Raw genomic sequence first — 18,747 nt, 5'->3', positions numbered from 1 at the left:
TCCGACGTGCTCTGTCCAAATCACAATAACAAAGTGTCTCTGAACGATGGGAGTCTGAAAGTCAGTACCATCAGCTCGCTCTGTTTCGCACAACAGCCGCAGCTTCTTGGGAACCTGAGATTACTTTTTAGACTCTTTAGAAGGAACGATGCTGTAGCTGATTGTGCTGTATGGGCACAACAAGACTTTATTGTTTAACATGTCCTGTGATTTTACTGCAACTAGGATTAGAGCTACCGTAAAGCCACTGTTATAATAACACAGAAATCCAAATATGAAAGGGAGGCTCTTTCAGTGCCTTACAAAAGTCACATGTATTGTACTTACATAACCCCCTATCGCTGGGCAGTGGCAAAGTGAGTCAAAAGAAGAGTAATGTTTGACCATAAAAGGACTGAATGAGTCCCCCAAGTTGACCTTACAATTACAGGTGAACTACTAACTAATCTGTTTGGTTTACAGTGAAGCAGTACAATGATCTGGCTTTCCTGCTGTGTTTTCAGTGCCGCCCTCTCTCTGCGTCCGGCGCTCTGCCCACGTCTGAATATGGCAGTAGTTCATGTGATAGTTGCTGATGCTGTCAAACTACAATCAAACTGCACAACACACACTGCTCCGATGACACAGGGACGATTGTTAACCAAACAATAACATTACCAGTCATGGACACGCACACATCTACGTGTCTAGTGTGCCCCCTAGTGCTAATGGTGAGACAGGTATTTGTTTGCTTGCTTATTTATGGTCTGTCTGTCTGTCTGTCTGTCTGTCTGTCTGTCTCTCTCTCTCTCTCTCTCTCTAATGAAATTGGTTAGATTCATTTGAAAACTAAAATACAAGCAGTTCATACAAGTCAAAACAAGAACACAAGCACAGATGAAACCACTTTACATAACATTTGTGGGTACAAAGTAAAACAAACAAAAAGAGACTTATTTCCACTGATGTCCTCTCCCATACACAGCAAGCAAAACACACTTAACTGTAATAAACACACACTCATTAACATTGTGGTTAATTCAAACAAAGATATACCTAAATCTGAAATGAGCTGTGAGTGGCAAACATAAATCAGAAATCATTATTACGATTTCATACCCAAAAAGAAGACATTGTCCTCCTTATCAGTCCCTCATAATAAGGAACAAACATGAAGCCTTGCCTAAACTTGTTCCTTGATAGGCAAGACTGTTTTCATTTCAGTTTCATTTGTACTTGTGTTTTTTTCCCATACTGTAGTCATCGTTTCATCAGCATGAAACGATGACTACAGTATGGGAAAAACAGGAGCCATGATTAAGCAGACCAGCCGATGTTTTTTCCAGCCCTATCCATTGTTGTCATTCCTTACTCCAATACAACCACAGTTTATTGTCTTTTGCTGAAAAAAGTGGATCATCATCTATACCCTAACATGCCAACTTATGACAAGTTACACATTTTTTGAGGCTTTTGGCACCAATGTTGTACTGGATTGTCAGTTGACTGCATGAAGCCTGTCTAAAATGTGTGTCAGCCTCCTTCAGCCTTCTTCATTAATGGTTTATTTTCAACCTCTGGTCTGCCATTGGCTGAATGTCCTTTGGCTGGTGAATCATTCTTGATTAACACAGGAAACTGCTGAGTATAATAAGCCGAGCAGCGTTTCAGTTCTCGACACACTCAAAGCAGAGCACAAGGTAGTTATGACCATGCTCCATTTAAAAGCACTTACTGTTCCCCTCCAGCGACCTCACCCAAAATTGGACAATTTTCTAGTATTCCTTGCAAGCCAAATCATTGTTTTGGGAGTAGGAGTAAAAACTGACTCAGATAAAACAGCTGCATGTACTTCTCCTGCCTTGCTACGCATTTGAACCTCAATTTTATGGAATTATGACAGGTGGAGATAATCAGACATCATCATATTTTCAGAGGGGTTTATACATTTGAATGAGGCAATGAAGATATATGATATATAAATGATATAGACACTTCATATGCACAGGAAGTGACGAATCAAAACTTGAGAGTGAAATACAAATTGTCTCCTAAATAGCAGCAGTGAGCGACCATGTGATTTGTGGATACTGAAGTTCAAATTTTTCAAACCTCTCGCTGCCATATGGAGCTACCACCAAGGTGAAATCAATAAGAGATCAGTTTCCCCTTGAATTCACACTGCATTATATTTAATGGAAGCGTATTGCAGACTCTTTATATTGAGCATTGATAAGATCAACTCTTGATCATGTATTAAGTGTGTATGGAGCAACAGTCTAAGCTTCTTCAGTCTAAAGACTGAATGGGATTCACAACAAGGCTTTACGATAATAATAGATAAACAGAAGACAACTCTTCATGTAGAGGCCTATATGGCACACTAAGCTTTCATCAGTGTATTGCGTTTGACTGAAACAGTGAAGGGAAGAACAAATGCTCACAATGTTGTTAAATGAATGCTAGGGTTATTCTAAATTTAAGGGGAAAGACTTTAGTTGAACTAAGAATATGCTGTAGATTAATAAAGTTCTCTTTGCTGAATTAATTGCTGTTTTATATTACAAAATGGGCAGAGCAAGTTCAACTTATGAGAAGTGTTTTTTTCAGATTCAGCTTTATCAATTCCAGACTTTATTCACTATAGCCTACAATCTGAATTGTTTAATGTTAGAAACATACATATTGTTTCTAAATTGAAGTTGTGGATATGGGAATGGTTGGAAATGTAGGCAACATTCTGCTGGATCCCTGCTCATGTTGGAGTAAATGGAATTAGTAAATAAATGAAGAGACTTCCACGGGGAGAAGCAAAGTCATTAATTACAACTGTGTGATTAGTGTAGTACACAATAGGTAAAGGCATATACACTCACCGAGCACTTTATTAGGAACACCTGTACACCTGCTTATCCATGCAATTATCCATTCAGACAATCATGTGGCAGCAGTGCAATGCATAAGATCATGCAGATACAGGTCAGCAGCTTCAGTTAACGTTCACATCAAGCATCAGAATGGGGAAAAAAATTTGATCTCAGTGACTTTGACCGTGGCATGGCTGCTGGTGCCAGACAGGCTGCTTTGAGTATTTCTGAAACTGCTGATCTCCTGGGATTTTCACACACAACAGTCTCTAGAAAACAAAAAACATCCAGTGAGCGGCAGTTCAGCGGACAGAAACGCCTTGTTGATGAAGAGGTCAGAGGAGAATGGCCAGACTGGTTGGAGCTGACAGAAAGGCTTCAGTAACTCAGATAACCTCTTTACAACTGTGGAGAGCAGAAAAGCATCTCAGAATGCAACACGTCGAACCTGGAGGCGGATGGCACTTTGGTAGCCGGTTGACACTGAGATGAAAGCTGATACCTACCCAGTATTAGTAAGGTGTTCCTAAGTGCTTGGTGAGTGTATATATAGGCTAGTGCAGTGATTCTCAACCTTTTTCGTATCAAGGACCCCTAATTTAGTACATATTAGGGCCACAGACCCCCATTTGGTGAGATTTTGTCTCGAACTCAAATCTGAGAATATTTTTATTTGTTCGATACAATTTTGTCCAGAATTCCATGAATATCTGTATTGTAGGTAGAGAGATAATAGTGAAACCATGATCAAAATAGTCATTCTTCTACATTCTCTAATTGTGTTAACTTCTTGTAAATTAAATAATGGTGAAGTTTAACAATAGATAAATTTGCTTGGGGACCCCCTGGAGCCCCCTCAAGGACCCCTGGTGGTCCCCGGACCCCACGTTGAGAACCACTGGGCTAGTGTATACAATACAACAGTCTCTGAATACAACAGTCTGTTGGCAGGGAAAAAACACTGGTCTTAATTCTAGACTATTATGCGTTTAATTGGAAAATCAGTTTTGGGTCAATATGTGGTAGTGAGTGGTGAAAATATTGAACATGTATCCTACTTATTCGTTGTAGGGAAACATCTGGGGATTTGAAAGGGTTGTTGATGATAGACTAATGGGAAGTCAACGCCCCTTTTAGGTCTCTTTCTCAAGTAAGAAAGAGGTTTATAGGATAGGATTCAGATTATGTGAATGAAATTCATTTTGGAAATAATACCCCATGCCTGTACTACCCATTCCGTCACAGAAGGTGGCGGTATAAACCTTTCACGTTGGTTTTTAACAACAGCGAAGAAAATGTTTCGGTCACCTACTAATATGCGCTTGCGCACATCGTCCTGCAGGAGCCCGTATACAACAACACACGACGGTCTGCTCTATCATTCCAAGATGGCGGACCTCCTAGGTTCAATCTTAAACTCGATGGAGAAACCTCCAACAGTCGGCGACCAGGAAAGCCGACGAAAGGCTCGAGGTATAAACCTTATACATCGCCTAAACAACGACTCCTTTAGCATGAATTTGATACTAGCGAAATGTGTGTGATACTGGAATTAGAAATATTTGAAAGGGCAGACGAAGAGAACATTTCTCGTGCTCTCATTGGCCAGTTCAGCTCTCATTCAAGCACTGCGCCCAAGCTCGTGCCGCCTTAAAGGAACACGGTGCTTTACTTTACCAGCTCAATTTGTCCTGCAGACTACAGCAGGCCTAGATTATAGAGCCTGGACCAGGGGAATGAAACACAAATAGGAGACTAGTGTTGCAGCAGCACAGACCTGTTAAAATGACTCTGTGACAGTCAGTATCGTTTTATCAGCTGTGGCCTGCTTACTATAGATCTAGAGAGAGAGAGAGAGAGAGAGAGAATAATTCTGAATATTCTGAATGCACATTGTGTCTTTAAGCCCTTAATGTGTTTTCTTGATCAGTGTTACCTTTCCTCTTTGGCTAATACATCTACAACAAAAAATCACATGCATAACTATTCAGGACTCATCATTATCCTGCACAGGATTATCAACTCAGTCCAGGGGCTTTTCAGTGAGTCAGACATGAAATGACTAGGATGTATTTTCTTGTTCGCTAATTTATAGTAAATACATATTAAGATATTTCCAGCTGCTATAAACCTCTGTGGTGCTTACACATATAGTGCAATCCATTATCAGTTATTAAGCTCAATTTGAAAATATCAGATATATGAACACTGTATCAGCTACTTTTCCAGTTATATCTAATTGAAACTGTACCCACTAATATGGCTGCAGTATATGGCTCCATTAGAGCATGGGAATACTTAATGACATTTCCTCTCTGTTCTGAGATCCCAGTTGTTTGGACACTGTAGCTGCTATTCAGTTGCTGCTCCACAAGTCTGCTCTTTTGTGAAGAGGAAGCCACAACATGGCTATTATAAAACATGGCCAAACACGTTCTATGAATTGTTCTGAGTTTGCCTACTAACAAAACATCAGATGATATTGGGCTGTTTGGCACAGGTTACATATAACAGGATTTGAGTCACTTTTTCCTCCAGGCACGAATGAATGGGAAATGTGTGTTTGGGGCATTACAGGGGATCTATCTTTGACTAGCTTGCTTTTTGAGTTTAGTCTTTAAGAATGTAGACTAAATGTTCTATGTTTATAATGTGAATATTACACACTATTTGACATAAAATATGACTTATGTCCTTTCAGAGCAAGCGGCAAGGCTCAAGAAGATGCAGGAAGATGAGAAGAGAAAGAAAGCAGAGTTCAGGAAGAAGGTAAGATATTAATTATCATGCTCTTCGTTTGAAGACTTTTCAAATGCAGTATTTCATCTCAAAACTCACAAAATTATGTACTTTTTTTTTTTTTTTTACAAAAAGCCCTGAAAAATACTACAATGTACAGATTCCACCTTCATTTTTTTTCTTTTTTTTTTGTTATCATAGAGTATAAGATTGTTAATGTCTTTTCAATTTTACCAAGTTTTTTTTTATATTAAATGTCAATTAGTGTCACTTGTTGTATATGGTGAGTTTAGTTTTGGCCTCTCTGGGCCTGCGTTTGTTTACATCACATGCAAATCTACTCAGATTTCATCTCTTGTTTAGATGGAGAAAGAGGTGTCAGATTTCATCCAAGACAGTGCGCAACAGAAACGAAAATACAATCCTATGGGGAAGATTGAAAGGAGTATATTGTAAGTACTGTCAGTGTGTAATATAGTGATGGTGGATGGGTGAAGGTACCAGTGTCACGTCCAACAGGGGTGGTGCAAGAATCACAGTAGTATTCTTGTCACCAATGCAATGCCTAAACAACTATACCAAGAGGAAATTCCTGTTTGGCACTGTATCAGTAAAATATTTGAATTTACTTTTTTTTTTTGTCACATACTAACATGACCTTTCATATTCCCTTGCTTCTTATCTTATAAAGGCATGATGTTGCAGAAGTGGCTGGTCTGACTTCTTTTTCTTTCGGGGAGGACGAGGAGAGCCGTTACGTCATGCTTTTCAAGAAGGTCTGAATACTTTGTTTTAATTCACTGTTACACGCTCGCTGACGCATCAGTAAACATTTAAATGCAGTCTTACTGTTGTATTTTAGTGTTATCCTATATTCAACTGAATGTGAATATTGTTTTCATTGTGTACTGTGGCAGGAGTTCGCTCCATCGGATGAGGAGCTGGAAGCCTATCGCAAAGGAGAGGAGTGGGATCCACAGCTGGCGGAGCAGCGGCGCAGACTGAGAGTAAGACTGGATACTTCACTGTATAAGACAACTAACTACTTAGAAGTATTGCTCAGCCCTCGCACCCCATCATCACATTTTGTTGTACAAGCTGAGGGTTTGAGGTGTGGCTAGGTGACAGTGATAATTAAAGGAAAAAATCCAACCTAAAACACTGTTAAAAACAGCTGTTGGTGATATACCTTTCATTCATGGATTCATTTTGTTCCAGCGCAGCTGCATTAGAGTTTGATAGCAGAAACATGTTCAGTTAAAACACCAACAATTACCATCAGATTTTGATGTCAGTCACTCACAAAATTGGATTCTTTATAGACTCACCATTTTCCACCGACGTTCAGCAATCATACAGGGAGAAATCCATCATATGTGTAGTGTCAGAGATACCAATTTCTCCACTGATGGTAGCTTTTTCTCGACCGGAAAAAGTCCCACTCTGCTATCGCTGTAATTGCTGTCGCTTTGCTCTCTCAACCTACACCTACATCCCACAGCTGAGTGCATCAAGTTCATGCTCGTTCTCTGTGGACTGGCAGAAATGATTCTGCGAAATGTAGAAAATCACTAACTGAACTAGAAGTAGACGAGGCAGGGTGAGGGAAAGTGGGTACACCAAAAAAGTAAATCACAACACTCCATCACAAAATAACTGCTGGAATGATATATAGCAGTGTATTAGTGTCTCTTTCTCTCTCTCTCAGGAACAGGCTGCGTTGGAAGAAGCAGCGGCCAGCCAGTCGGAGAAGTCGGAAGCGTCTCCCAGCTCCAACTACCGAGACAAGTACAGTCACCTGATTGGCACCTCGGCTGCAAAGGACGCCGCACACACACTAGAGGCCAACCGGGCCTACGGCTGTGGTGAGTGTTTTGATCAGTCGCTTATAGAAACACTGAATCGCACCCACTCACAATTAGGGATGGGACGATATATCGAAATATATTCAATATATCGCAATACAAAAATGTGACAATACGTATCGTGGGGCAGAAAAACAAATCGTGATTAGCTCCATTTTATTCTGCTGTGGTAATCACAAATGAGACGGCTTGACCATCACAATTTCACAACTTCACCATCCAAATTATTTTATCTGCACTTTGTAATGACATTTTTACATTGTTGTTTACATTTTGGCAAGCCAGGGTTAGGGTTAGAAGGATTTGTGGCTCAGAAATAAACAGAATTCTGTACAGTCAGACTTTGTTGTCATGAACTTTTATTTATTACATCGTATCGTAGTTGTATATCGAATCGTGAACCCCATGTCATGTATCGAATCGTATCGTGAGATTAGCATATCGTCCCATCCCTACACACAATATTCATTTTTCCTCTTGTCGTCTCTTTATTTGCTCGTTCTTCCCGTCGTTTTCCCCTCCCAGTGCCTGTGGCCAACAAGAGGGACACCCGCTCCATAGAGGAAGCCATGAACGCAATCAGAGCCAAGAAACGGCAGAAGCGAGAGGACGACACGGGGGCGAGCGCCAGCAATTCCTGAGTCCCTCCCATCACTTTCTCTCTATTGTTGTGTGCGTGTGTGTGTGTGTGTGTGTGTGTGTGTGTCTGTCTGTCTATGTAAGCATACAAGAATACCATCAGAAAATCAGTTGCACAGTCTAACGCTACAATGCTACACTGCAATATCCTATACTTAAGACTTTTAAAAGAAGTATAAATTATATGACTGGTGTTGAATCTTGTATGTAAACTCTTCGCTGACCTAGACTGTGCTTTGTTTCGTTTTGTTTTGTTTTTTTTCCAAATTTTGGAATAGGAGAAGGGAACATCTCGTGTAACTATTCTATCAATTGGGTGTTAATTTCTAACTGAGTTGAAGACTTTGGTTCCAAAAGTCCAAAAATCGCTCCTCCTCTTCTCCAGTGTCTCTTCTTCTCCTCCTTTACCTGGAATCCGCTGTTTCTGCGGTCGTTCTACCTGCTGTCCCAATAGTGGAGGAGACAAGTGAGGCTGCTTAAAGCGTCCTGAAATCTCGTTCAGTGGATGATGCTCAAGTGTGTCCCATCCAGGAAGTAGATTACATGGTTGTTTTAAATTTGCCCGGGAAGCTCTATCCAATGCCGTGCTTCTCACGCGTATAATTGGACCATTTATGAGGAGAAAAACACATTTTTAGAACGGTGTTTATTGATAAAAAATGTAAATATTTTGGAGGTTCACTTACTTAAAGTCACCTTGTATCTTCACACAAAGTTTTTAGAGGACATTTTTTTAGGACATTTGAATTTTTTGATGTATCATCTATGAAGCCGAAGTGCATGAGTAACCCTTCTATTGTTGAAAAAGATTGGTATTCCTAATTAGTGTATTGGTCAGGCTTAGGCTGATAAAAAGCTACGCCCTTTGGCTCGTGTGGAGTTTGGAAAGAAATGTTTCAGGTTTGCATCAGGCTGGGCTGAAAACTTCCAGGTCCAAGTTGAGCTTTAGTTTAGGCGAGTGATGGTGACCCAAAATTTAGCCAGTGTAGTTTTTAAAAGGGAAACTTGAGCGCCATCTATTGACTAGATTGTCTGTCTAAATAACCTGTTTGAGAACTTTGAGATAAACTTGCAAGCATGAAGCCATTTCATCCACCGTAAGAGGGATGCCATTTTAGAAAACGCTATTTTGTAAATTTTAAGAATCTGTGATTAAGCCTGTGATTTTTTTTTTTTTTTGTTCTTGCACAACTGCACTGACTATGACTTAATCTGTTACTCTGAGTAAATGCTGTATTACAAAGCCATGCTAATGGCCTATAATAGGTATCATAGTAGGGTGCACAAGTATCAGACTGGTTGATGGACTGTGTCATGTTGTTTTTATTCCATGTCTTCTGTTTGTGCTGTCTAAAAGCAACAGTTTGTTGGCATCTTGATGTCTATTTTTTTGACATGGGTGCACTGTTTTATCCTCCATGCACACGTGTATTAATAAATGGAGAAGTGTATCAAGCCTTGGGCTCTGGGTTGCCTACATTTGTAACCTAATCTGTCCGTTTTAGTTGAAGCAGCAGTCCACAGAGGAAAAGTCAAATGCAGTATTAAAATCGAATTTAATTGCTGTAATGTCCCAAAAGCACTGAACCCCTAATAAAAAGTCACTATAGCAAATATATATATATATATATATATACATCATACCTTTGTTGAATTTTTTCTCTTCTGTGGTATCATATATATATATAATTATATATTCCTGAAACATCCCTATAAATTTCTTATAGAGCAAGGCTTACAATTTTGCTGTGATACTTGTATAGTATCCTACTAAAATTTATTGTAGGGTTACTATAGTTCCTTTATCACCATTGGAAAAGATACCGACATTAGCCTTATGTGTACCGACCCGCTTATTTCATTGGTGCGCCACTGTGTCTCACTTCTATTCATCTCTATCATGGGACCTTTAGGTTACAAAGACTTTCTGCACCAAACCACAATGTCTGACCTGAGTTTTTTATGAAAAACAAACATATTAACTCTGTAATAGTCTGATTTTCAGTAGAATACCATAGGTATCACAGCAAAATATGTAGGAATATTATTGTGATACCATGCATAGGAAATAAACATAAACCATTAGGTGTGATAGGGTCACTATTTAAACATGTTTCGTTAGGGCATGAACAGGATTGTCTTTCTATTAACAGAGCCTATATCAAATAAAATGTCCTCTCTAGACTATAATGTAATTTATCCATGAAATGTCTATTGCAAAAACGACCTGTAGGATCTGACTTAGTCTATTTGCCCACATCATCACCATAAGTCAAAGAAAAGCAAAACAATTGCACACTTCCACCACTTGGATCTGGGAGGGGGCTGAGTATTGTGTAGTCTAAAGAACATTTAATCCATTGGTTCCCAAAATGGGGTCCGGGGACTATCAGGAGGTCCCTGAGGGGGTTCCAGGGGTCCCCGGCAAACTGAGTAGTAGTTTCATTTCACTGTAATTTCACTCAGTAGAGGTTAGTACAATGAAAGAATGTATAAGAGTGACTATTTTGATTTTTTACTGCACTCACTGTCACCTATATATCACCCATAGACAGCTTTGCACTTCTGTAATAAATCATATCTAACAACAAAAGTCCTCTCAGACGGGGACTTGAGACAAAATCATATCAGATTGAGGTCTAATGTGCATATGTTTGCGGGTCCTTGATTTTAAAAACTTTGGTAACTCCCTATTGAGTCTATTTTAGGGTGATGCGTTCACTCTGCTGTCATCCCATATAGTTTTGAGGTGATGTGACCTCATCTTTCCAGTAGGAGGCGCCATGGATGAACCAAGAATAAATGCTTGATTTTTTTTAATCCGTCTTTCACACTGTCCTGTAGTTTCTGTCCTGCAGAAGCGCATATTTATTTCGCGTTGAGGACACAACTCATGCATTTGTAGAAAATGAAGTCCATATTTTTGTTCATTTTCATCATTTGGTTTGCAGATGCAGAGCTAAAAGCCCGTCAAGGTAAGACAGACACTGCTGATGCTTATTCTGCCCTGATCAGACGTGTAGGGCTTAAAAAAATAAGGAAAAGTCTGAAAAGATCATAATCTCATGGGATGTGTTGTTCTACATTCAACCAGAACTGAACTCACAGTTTAATAACCTTGTATCGCTGTAAACAAAACCTGGGTGTTTTCTGGTGCTGCTAAAGTGCGCTGTGACAGAAGTCATCAAAAGTTGTTTCATGACTTTTACTTGTCTTGATGTTTGTTGGCTACAGTGAGCAACTGTGACTTTTGCAGTTTCCCTTGTTTTCTCTGGCTCGCATTTCTGGGAGTTGGTTTGTCGCGAGGACAAATCAGTTTTAATCATTTCCACACTAGTTCATATGGAAGTGCCTTTTGCTTTGCCTTGCGGTTCATCTGCGCCATATGCGTTTCTCAATAGCTCATCCCTCTCATTTTTTGACACCCAGCGGCCGGGGTGTTATGTACTTTCAAAGACAAGACCTACAGCCCGGGAGACAGCTGGCATCCCTATCTGGAGCCCTTCGGCTTTATGTTCTGCATGCGCTGCGTCTGCACCGAGGTACCCGTTACTCATTTTACCAACCAGCACTTCAGAAAGAAATGCATCTAATATTTACTCTACAGGGATATTAACTCATAACATGGCTCGGCAGTGTGTGAAGAAGCACTTGGAGTTGACATTAGACCGCTACAGGCAGTCATAGTGGGTGGGATTTAAAGGTAGCCCATGCTTGTAAACAGTGTATTATTGCTTTCTCTTAGACAGGCCATGTGAAATGTAACACAATCAGGTGTCCGGCCGCACCGTGTGAAAACCCAGTTACTGACCCTCAGCAGTGTTGTCCACGATGCACAGGTAGGCTACACGTCTTCCTTTGTTACTCCTCTCTTTATCAGTTTTGGAGAGAATCTTGACCCTTGGCCTTGTTGTGGCTTTCAAGTCATCTTTCCCTGTGTGGTTTCCCCTCCTCAGATGAGCCCAGGATCCCTGCAGGACTGAGAGCTTCAGTCAAATCCTGCAGGTATAATGGAAGTATTTACCAGCCAGGGGAAACCTTCACTAAGCATGACCTCTTCCCATCCAGACAGACCAATCAGTGTGTTATGTGCACATGCTCTGTAAGTCACCTCTAATTTACTACTCTGTGTTTTTTTTTAATGATACCATATTGTTATTGATCTGGGGAAAGAGTTTCATAGCCAATATGGCAGTTTAAGAGATATCAGTGAAGATGTTTTGAGGCTTTATAACTTGAGATGAATGTCTTCAAAATACCTCGAAAAGACTCAATAATATCAATGCAATTTATTCATATGGCACCTTTCAAAACAGAGTTACAATGTGTTTAATAGACAATAAAAATAATAAATGAAAGCCAATAACATAAATAATAAAACTGCCAGCTGCCAGATTAAAAACATGGCTTTGAAATAAAAAATAATATAACAGGCAAATACATCAAGAAATAAAATAATCAAAATGATAGTGATTTTAGGCCTCGGTCCTCAGGTTCATAAAGAGTTAATAGATCTGAGATGTTGTTAGGAGCAAAATTATCAGAAATATCTTAACATATTCATAACAGGGTCAAAAAGATCTTTGTGCCCCCCTCGCCTGTTTATTTGCAATAGAAATGTTTACTCAATATGTCATGAATTTCTCATAAGTTTTGTTTGCATGAAAAAGGGGACTAAAAGACTTTGCTGTATTTTCTATCCAAAATTAATTTATTACAACAGATGTACAGTTATTAAAATGTTTAGAGACCTAAAAATTGGCATACTTGCATATTTTTATATTCTGAACAAAACTGTTTATTGTATAATTACCCCTAGATATACAGTATTTGGAGCTTCTAGCGCCACCTAAATGCCACATGTACAATAAGCCTATAGATATATATGAGTGTGTGTGTATGTGTGTGTGTGTGTGTGTGTGTGTGTGTGTGATGCTTTCCCTTGAGAACACTTTGCACTCTGCCAGAGTTTCTTGGTGGTGCTACGGGTTGGTTCTTTGGTGACCAACACATTTAATAGTCACAACTCTACAATACTACTGAACTCATCTGAAACATGTAACATCATTAAAAAAAAAATCGTTCAGAAATTATGAGATATCATATACTTGATTACTTGATTGGACAAGCCAACCTTGAGTTACAAGCTCTTATGCAATAGGCCAGTATCTGTCTGTCTTTCTGTCTGTCTGTCTGTTTAATTAGTAAGTTAGGCCCTACTTGCTTAATTAGTAAGTTACTTGCTTGTTTGTTTGTTTATTCATGCATTCATTCATTCAGTCACTGTGGTAGACATTTGGTTGGTTACATAAAGCGTATCCCAGGAGCTTATGAATTCTCAATTTCTCAGTCAACTTATCAGTTTATCATCAACCTACAATTGATGATCCCTGTTCAAAAGACTACTCTTTGAAAGAGATGTTAAAATAGCCTATATGTCCTTAATATCAGAGGAACTAGTGAGATTATGATTTTTTGTGGATTTGTGGTTTTTCAAAATAGTGTCCAGACATGCCTTGAGATGTTTCATGATGTTTTTGCTGATATGTCTCAAACATCTAAGATATCAAAAGACACAGTGATTGTTGGGTATGTTGTCTGGACTTATTCTTTTGACCTGATATAAATGTCTAAACAGGACTAGAGACGTCTGACTGAACACTGAAACCTGAAAGTACTTTAGCTCTGCCTGACTGAGGCCCCTGGAGGCCCCGAGGAACACCGATTGGAAACCAGAGAAACCATTTAAATATGATCTAATTTTCCCTACCTGTCTCTCTTTCAGAATGGAAACATCTTCTGTGCTTTGAAAACATGCCAACCGCTCACCTGTTCCTCGCCCATCTCGGTTCCAGATACCTGCTGTTTGGTGTGCAAAGGTGATCAAACTTCCTTTTCCTACACCTCATAGATTTTTAAGCAAAATCTGAATACCTCATACTCCCAAACCACTCAAAAAGGCCTAATGTTTAACCACAAATGCCGTTCATCACTGTAACTTGCCAAATATGTCAGAAGTGAATTATTTTCTTAATGTAGCCTTCTCTCTGCCCAAGGGTGACAAGCTAATAAGACTGAAGTTGTTTGGCAGAATTTAGGCTGTGAATGTTAGCAGTAACTTGTTCTTACATGAGACAAAGCCTACAATCGATGAAATGTATTGTGTAAAGGACACTCAACTGTTGCATTTGCAAATAGTTCAATGGCATGAAATCATTTAAATGATGCATCCGACAGAACTTATAGTCAACTGATCCATTATTTTTTTTCAACATGAAAATTATGCTTAATCATATACAGAACTTTTACAGAATTTTTCAAGTTAAATTATATGGAATATTTAATGGATCATTATTCTCTTATGCTAGCCTTGTACATTTTTTTTTTTTACTATTAATTTAATAGTCTAGGACCCCTTTATGTCCAATTAAAGCCTAATTAATCCCTTTTGTCCCTTAATGGGCTGGGCTGGCTTTGTTTTCCTCTACATTTTGCTGTAGTCAAACTGTGTACAAGCTGAGAAAATGACTTTAGCCTACAGTATGTTCTACCTGGAATGATAATATTTCAGGAATTTAAAATGTAAATACACTCAAGTTGTCATATATTTCCAATGCAAGGGACATAAGCCTCATACTTGTTTTGAGTCTTTTTCACTTTATCAGATCATGGCACCAGTGGGTCCTCATCAGCTGAGGATGGAAACCAGCAGCTGAACCGAGGCGTTGTATGTCCTTCCAGATTTTTCATATAATTAACAGCCAATGGAAATTGCTTTTATTTGAAACACTTGTTTAGATTTGAAATATTTATTTTCAAGTGTAGTGGGTGTCAGAGTCAGTAGAGCAGCTGTCCTTTAACTGGATGACCTGGGTCCAAGTCCCACATTGGCAAGCATCCACCCCGCTGAAGTGTCCTTGAGCAAAACAATGAACCTTACCAGCTTCAGGGGAGCTGTTCTGTAGCTGACCTCTGACCTTTGACCTCCCTGTATAGAGGGCAGGCAAGGAAAATGTGTATAAAATGATGCACAAGACATCTAGATTTTTTCCATTTGATGCAATGCTGCAGCTATAAAAAAATTTGGCATTGTTGTACAGTATGGAAAAAAAAAATCTCACCTTGAAGCTACTTAAAGGATAAGGCTGGTGTTTTTTAATGCATTGCTTACTGTCAACAAATCCTATGAAAATTACAAAATCAGCAATGATTTTGTTTTGCCAACAAATCTCGTCCATGTAGCCGGTGCCCAATTAAGCCATGTCCCAGCAGCCATAGAACTCCATTGTTTTAAAAAAATGATTAAAAACACGTCACAGAGCCATGCCGTTGCTCTGGGCAGCATATTTCATCATCGCGATGCACCGGGCCAGCCGACTTTTTCCTCAAACAACTTAATAAGCCGGCTGTAAACATGTTTGCAATCTCAGGAAAGTAGTTCCGTAGCACCGAAAATAGTCCCCCGGCGTAATGAAGAATTTGTTCCCATTTGAATTTGATTTGGTAATAACTACAACAGCCTGACTTTTCGTGGTAACAGTCAGCGATTTTTAAAATTGAAACTATGTCTTTGTGAGCTGTATTTCAAGGTTTTTAACTTACAGTTGGAGCCAATTACTTCCAGCTTGACGGCTAAAAATGGTATGTGGGAAGTCAGAAAGTAAAAGGAGTAGAGCAAACGCATTGTTGATTTTGTTATTTTCATAGGATTTGTTGACTGTAAGCAATGCATTAAAAAACACCAGCCTTATCCTTTAAGGGGAAATTTAAGGGGAAAATCAGGGTGCAATGAGTTGAAGATAAAGAAGATAAACTGTTTTATTGTGTCTTACACAAGAGACACTCCGTGGACCAGTGTGCCGGAGAGCAGCTGAGGGCGCGGTCCGACCGTGCCACTACTCCCAGAATCAGGAGTATTCCCCGGGGCCTCAGCCTCAGCAAACTCAACCTCAAAGGGGCCGCAGAGACCACCGTGAAGATCCTGCTGCAGAGGAAACACCAGAAAGGTGAGACTCTCTCAAAATAGCCCTGGGAGGGGAAGGGTTAGCCGTTTGTAAGGTCCACTGCTACCGAAAGATCCTTTTATAGGTCTTTGACTTTGTGGATATATTCCTTACAACTTTATAATTGTTTCCATATGTAGCACAATACTCAGATGTTTCTCATTTCTCTCAGCGTGTTTATACAACGGCAAGACGTACTCTCATGGAGATATGTGGCATCCGGTTTTGGGGAAGGTCCTTGAATGCATCTTGTGCACCTGCAGCGATGGCCTCCAGGACTGCAAACGCATCACATGTCCCAGCCAGTTCCCATGCCAGCATCCCATGAAGCCAGCAGGGAAGTGCTGCAAGACCTGTCCAGGTAGCCAAACAGTTCATAACATAATAAAATAATGCTGGTTGGATATAAACATTGTCCACACAACTCGTTTCTGTTTCTTGCCTCTAGAGATTAAAGCTGAAAGCAACCAGACCCAGTGTTATCTTGGATTTAAAAATAGCCTCTTGGTGTATAAAGTAGAGTCATCGATGAAAGTTGACACACCCGACACTGTCAGGATAATCGCTGTTGAAAGACAAAGCACTGCTGAGGTTGAAGTGCAAGTATGGAAGACCGCAGAAGGTACTGTAACTATTAAGGCATGGGAATCAGACATTTTCAGTTCTCAATATCAGTATCGCTGTCCCGCCACACAAACCCTCATCTGAGTTCTTCATGTCTGCAGGTGTTTTACAGCTGATGGAAATCGGGGACGTTCAAAGAAAAGATATTATGGATCATCCACAAAATTACACATTACTTACAACAGTTGATGAAGGTTTGTTTTGTTTCAGTGTTTTCTTCATTTATAATAAAATGTAATTATAATGCATTTTATTTTCAGATATTACAAATAATCAGTAACTTGTGGTAAACTGCTCCTGAATTATTTTGATATGGTTATTTTGATTTTGGTGTCAGATTCATTTAAGGATAATACGTTTTTTTTTTTTTTGCATCTTGCTCTCTGATGCTAATTAAACCTTTGCTCATTTTACAGAGACTTGGAAAAAATTTAAAGAAGAGGGAGAAAATCCTCAGACCACAGTTTGTGAAGATGGCATACGGGAGATAGTGAATTTCTTAAACCCCAAGCAGATGGAAGGCCTGTGTTCACCCTAATGTTTTTTATTCCTCACTTGACGATCTTTATATCAATATTACAAACACATACATGGTTGACATACATATTCCATTAAGCAGAAAACAGAGCAATATTTATAGGAAGAGCTTTTGTGTCAGTGTTGCATTTTGATGTCCTGAATCATCCTGTCATGTCCTGTCATGTAAGTAGAATTGCTTATTCATAATATTGTTGTTGGTAGCACAACCTACTGGAATGAGCAAGATGTGTTGATGACACAAACTCCCGTTAAACCCATGGAAAGATCACTTTTTTTCATTTATTTTCAGCCTCGCCTTAATTCACCGACCTTAATTTTACTGAATCCATCATCGTGCCTCGTGTTTAAGCAGCACATACTTTTGGTGATAAATAAATACGTTACAATGTCATGCTCATGCTAAATACATAAGACCAAGGCCAAACAGGCTGTGTTAACTGTCTTGGACATCAATGGTTTTGAAAATGTGTTTGAAACATGCAGTGGACTCAGTGACTTTAATTGACCTTATTCACATGGTGGCCATCTTGAATACTCAGGGTGGGAAACTCTGCTGCCCAGCTCTGTTCTCTTGTTGTGTACCAAGATACATCATACAAACATTTATCATTTCACAGATTCCCCACTGAAAAACATATTTGAAACGAAACAAAATGAAAATCAGAGGGATATGTTTACATTTTAACATATTTAGTCCATTATCACTAGCTACCAGAGTCTAGCTGAGGTAGCTAGCTAGTAGCTTACTAACTAGCTAGTAAGCTATCTAACTTCCCTGTCAAATTCAAAAAGTCGTTGTGGTTGTTCTCAAGATTGCTAGCTAATTTGGAAACTGTTAAATGTATCTGTATTTTGTCCTCACTGATGTGTTTAAGTAATGCTACTTTTATATAGCCTAGGCCAGTGGTTCTCAACGTGGGGTCCGGGGACCGCGAGGAGTCCTTGAGGGGGGTTATCTCTCTACCTACAATACATGGAATACTTGACAAAATCATATCTAATAATAAAAATGTTCTCAGATTTGGGTCTGAGAGAAAACATTTCATCAAATAGGGGTCTGTGGCTCTAATGTGGACAAAATTAGTGGTCCTTGATATGAAAAAGGTTGAGAATCACTGGCCTTTGCCAGGGGTTCTCAACCTTTTCTACTTCAAGGCCCACCTATTCATACTTGTAACGGGCCAGGGCCCATTAAAAAAAAAGATCCCAAATTATTTTAGCTAATCTATTCTATTCTAATAATCTAATCTAATAATCTATTCTAAGTGTATTAATGAACTACAACACCACTCCCTGTTATACAGGCGAGAGCCCTCGAATTAAATAAATACAATAAAAACAAACAGGTTCTTTAATATTGTATGGGTGTGCCAGAAGCCAACATAAAACCATAAAAGCAGGGCACTCTCAGTCAAAAGGGATTTATTATACAAAAGAGGAGTCTGGCCTATTAACACAACCAGAACTAATGATTCAATAATTGCCACAGGA

General features: G+C 39.3%; 2 protein-coding genes across 3 annotated transcripts; both read left to right on the top strand.

The window, feature by feature from the left end:
• The first annotated feature begins 4,234 nt into the window (after positions 1-4,234).
• spag7 (sperm associated antigen 7) lies at positions 4,235-9,694 on the top strand. Its single transcript, XM_071519299.1, has 7 exons — positions 4,235-4,319; positions 5,548-5,615; positions 5,949-6,037; positions 6,277-6,361; positions 6,503-6,592; positions 7,294-7,450; positions 7,976-9,694. Exons 1-7 carry the CDS (start codon positions 4,235-4,237, stop codon positions 8,089-8,091), a joined length of 690 nt encoding a protein of 229 aa, XP_071375400.1. The 3' UTR covers positions 8,092-9,694.
• Positions 9,695-10,974: 1,280 nt separating this feature from the next.
• On the top strand, positions 10,975-18,110 carry chrdl2 (chordin-like 2). 2 transcript variants are annotated; one of them, XM_071521170.1, is made up of 11 exons: positions 10,975-11,064; positions 11,519-11,631; positions 11,835-11,928; positions 12,046-12,191; positions 13,875-13,968; positions 14,755-14,816; positions 15,927-16,095; positions 16,265-16,453; positions 16,541-16,714; positions 16,818-16,910; positions 17,133-18,110. In XM_071521170.1, the coding sequence occupies exons 1-11, from the start codon at positions 10,998-11,000 to the stop codon at positions 17,252-17,254; spliced, it is 1,323 nt and encodes a 440-aa protein (XP_071377271.1). In that variant the 5' UTR covers positions 10,975-10,997; the 3' UTR covers positions 17,255-18,110. The 2 variants fall into 2 exon arrangements, with proteins under 2 accessions (XP_071377271.1, XP_071376486.1); XM_071520385.1 differs by having other exon boundaries at positions 14,737-14,816.
• The last annotated feature ends 637 nt before the right edge of the window (positions 18,111-18,747 follow it).

Source organism: Centroberyx affinis, unplaced genomic scaffold, assembly GCF_046629955.1.
Source record: "Centroberyx affinis isolate AG114_WGS23_722 - 3 ecotype Tasmania unplaced genomic scaffold, CSIRO-AGI_Caff_v1 ptg000001l_1, whole genome shotgun sequence".
Lineage (NCBI taxonomy): Eukaryota > Metazoa > Chordata > Actinopteri > Beryciformes > Berycidae > Centroberyx > Centroberyx affinis.
The sequence above is the reverse complement of the archived record's forward strand: the minus strand, read 5'-3'. Positions and strand labels throughout refer to the sequence as shown.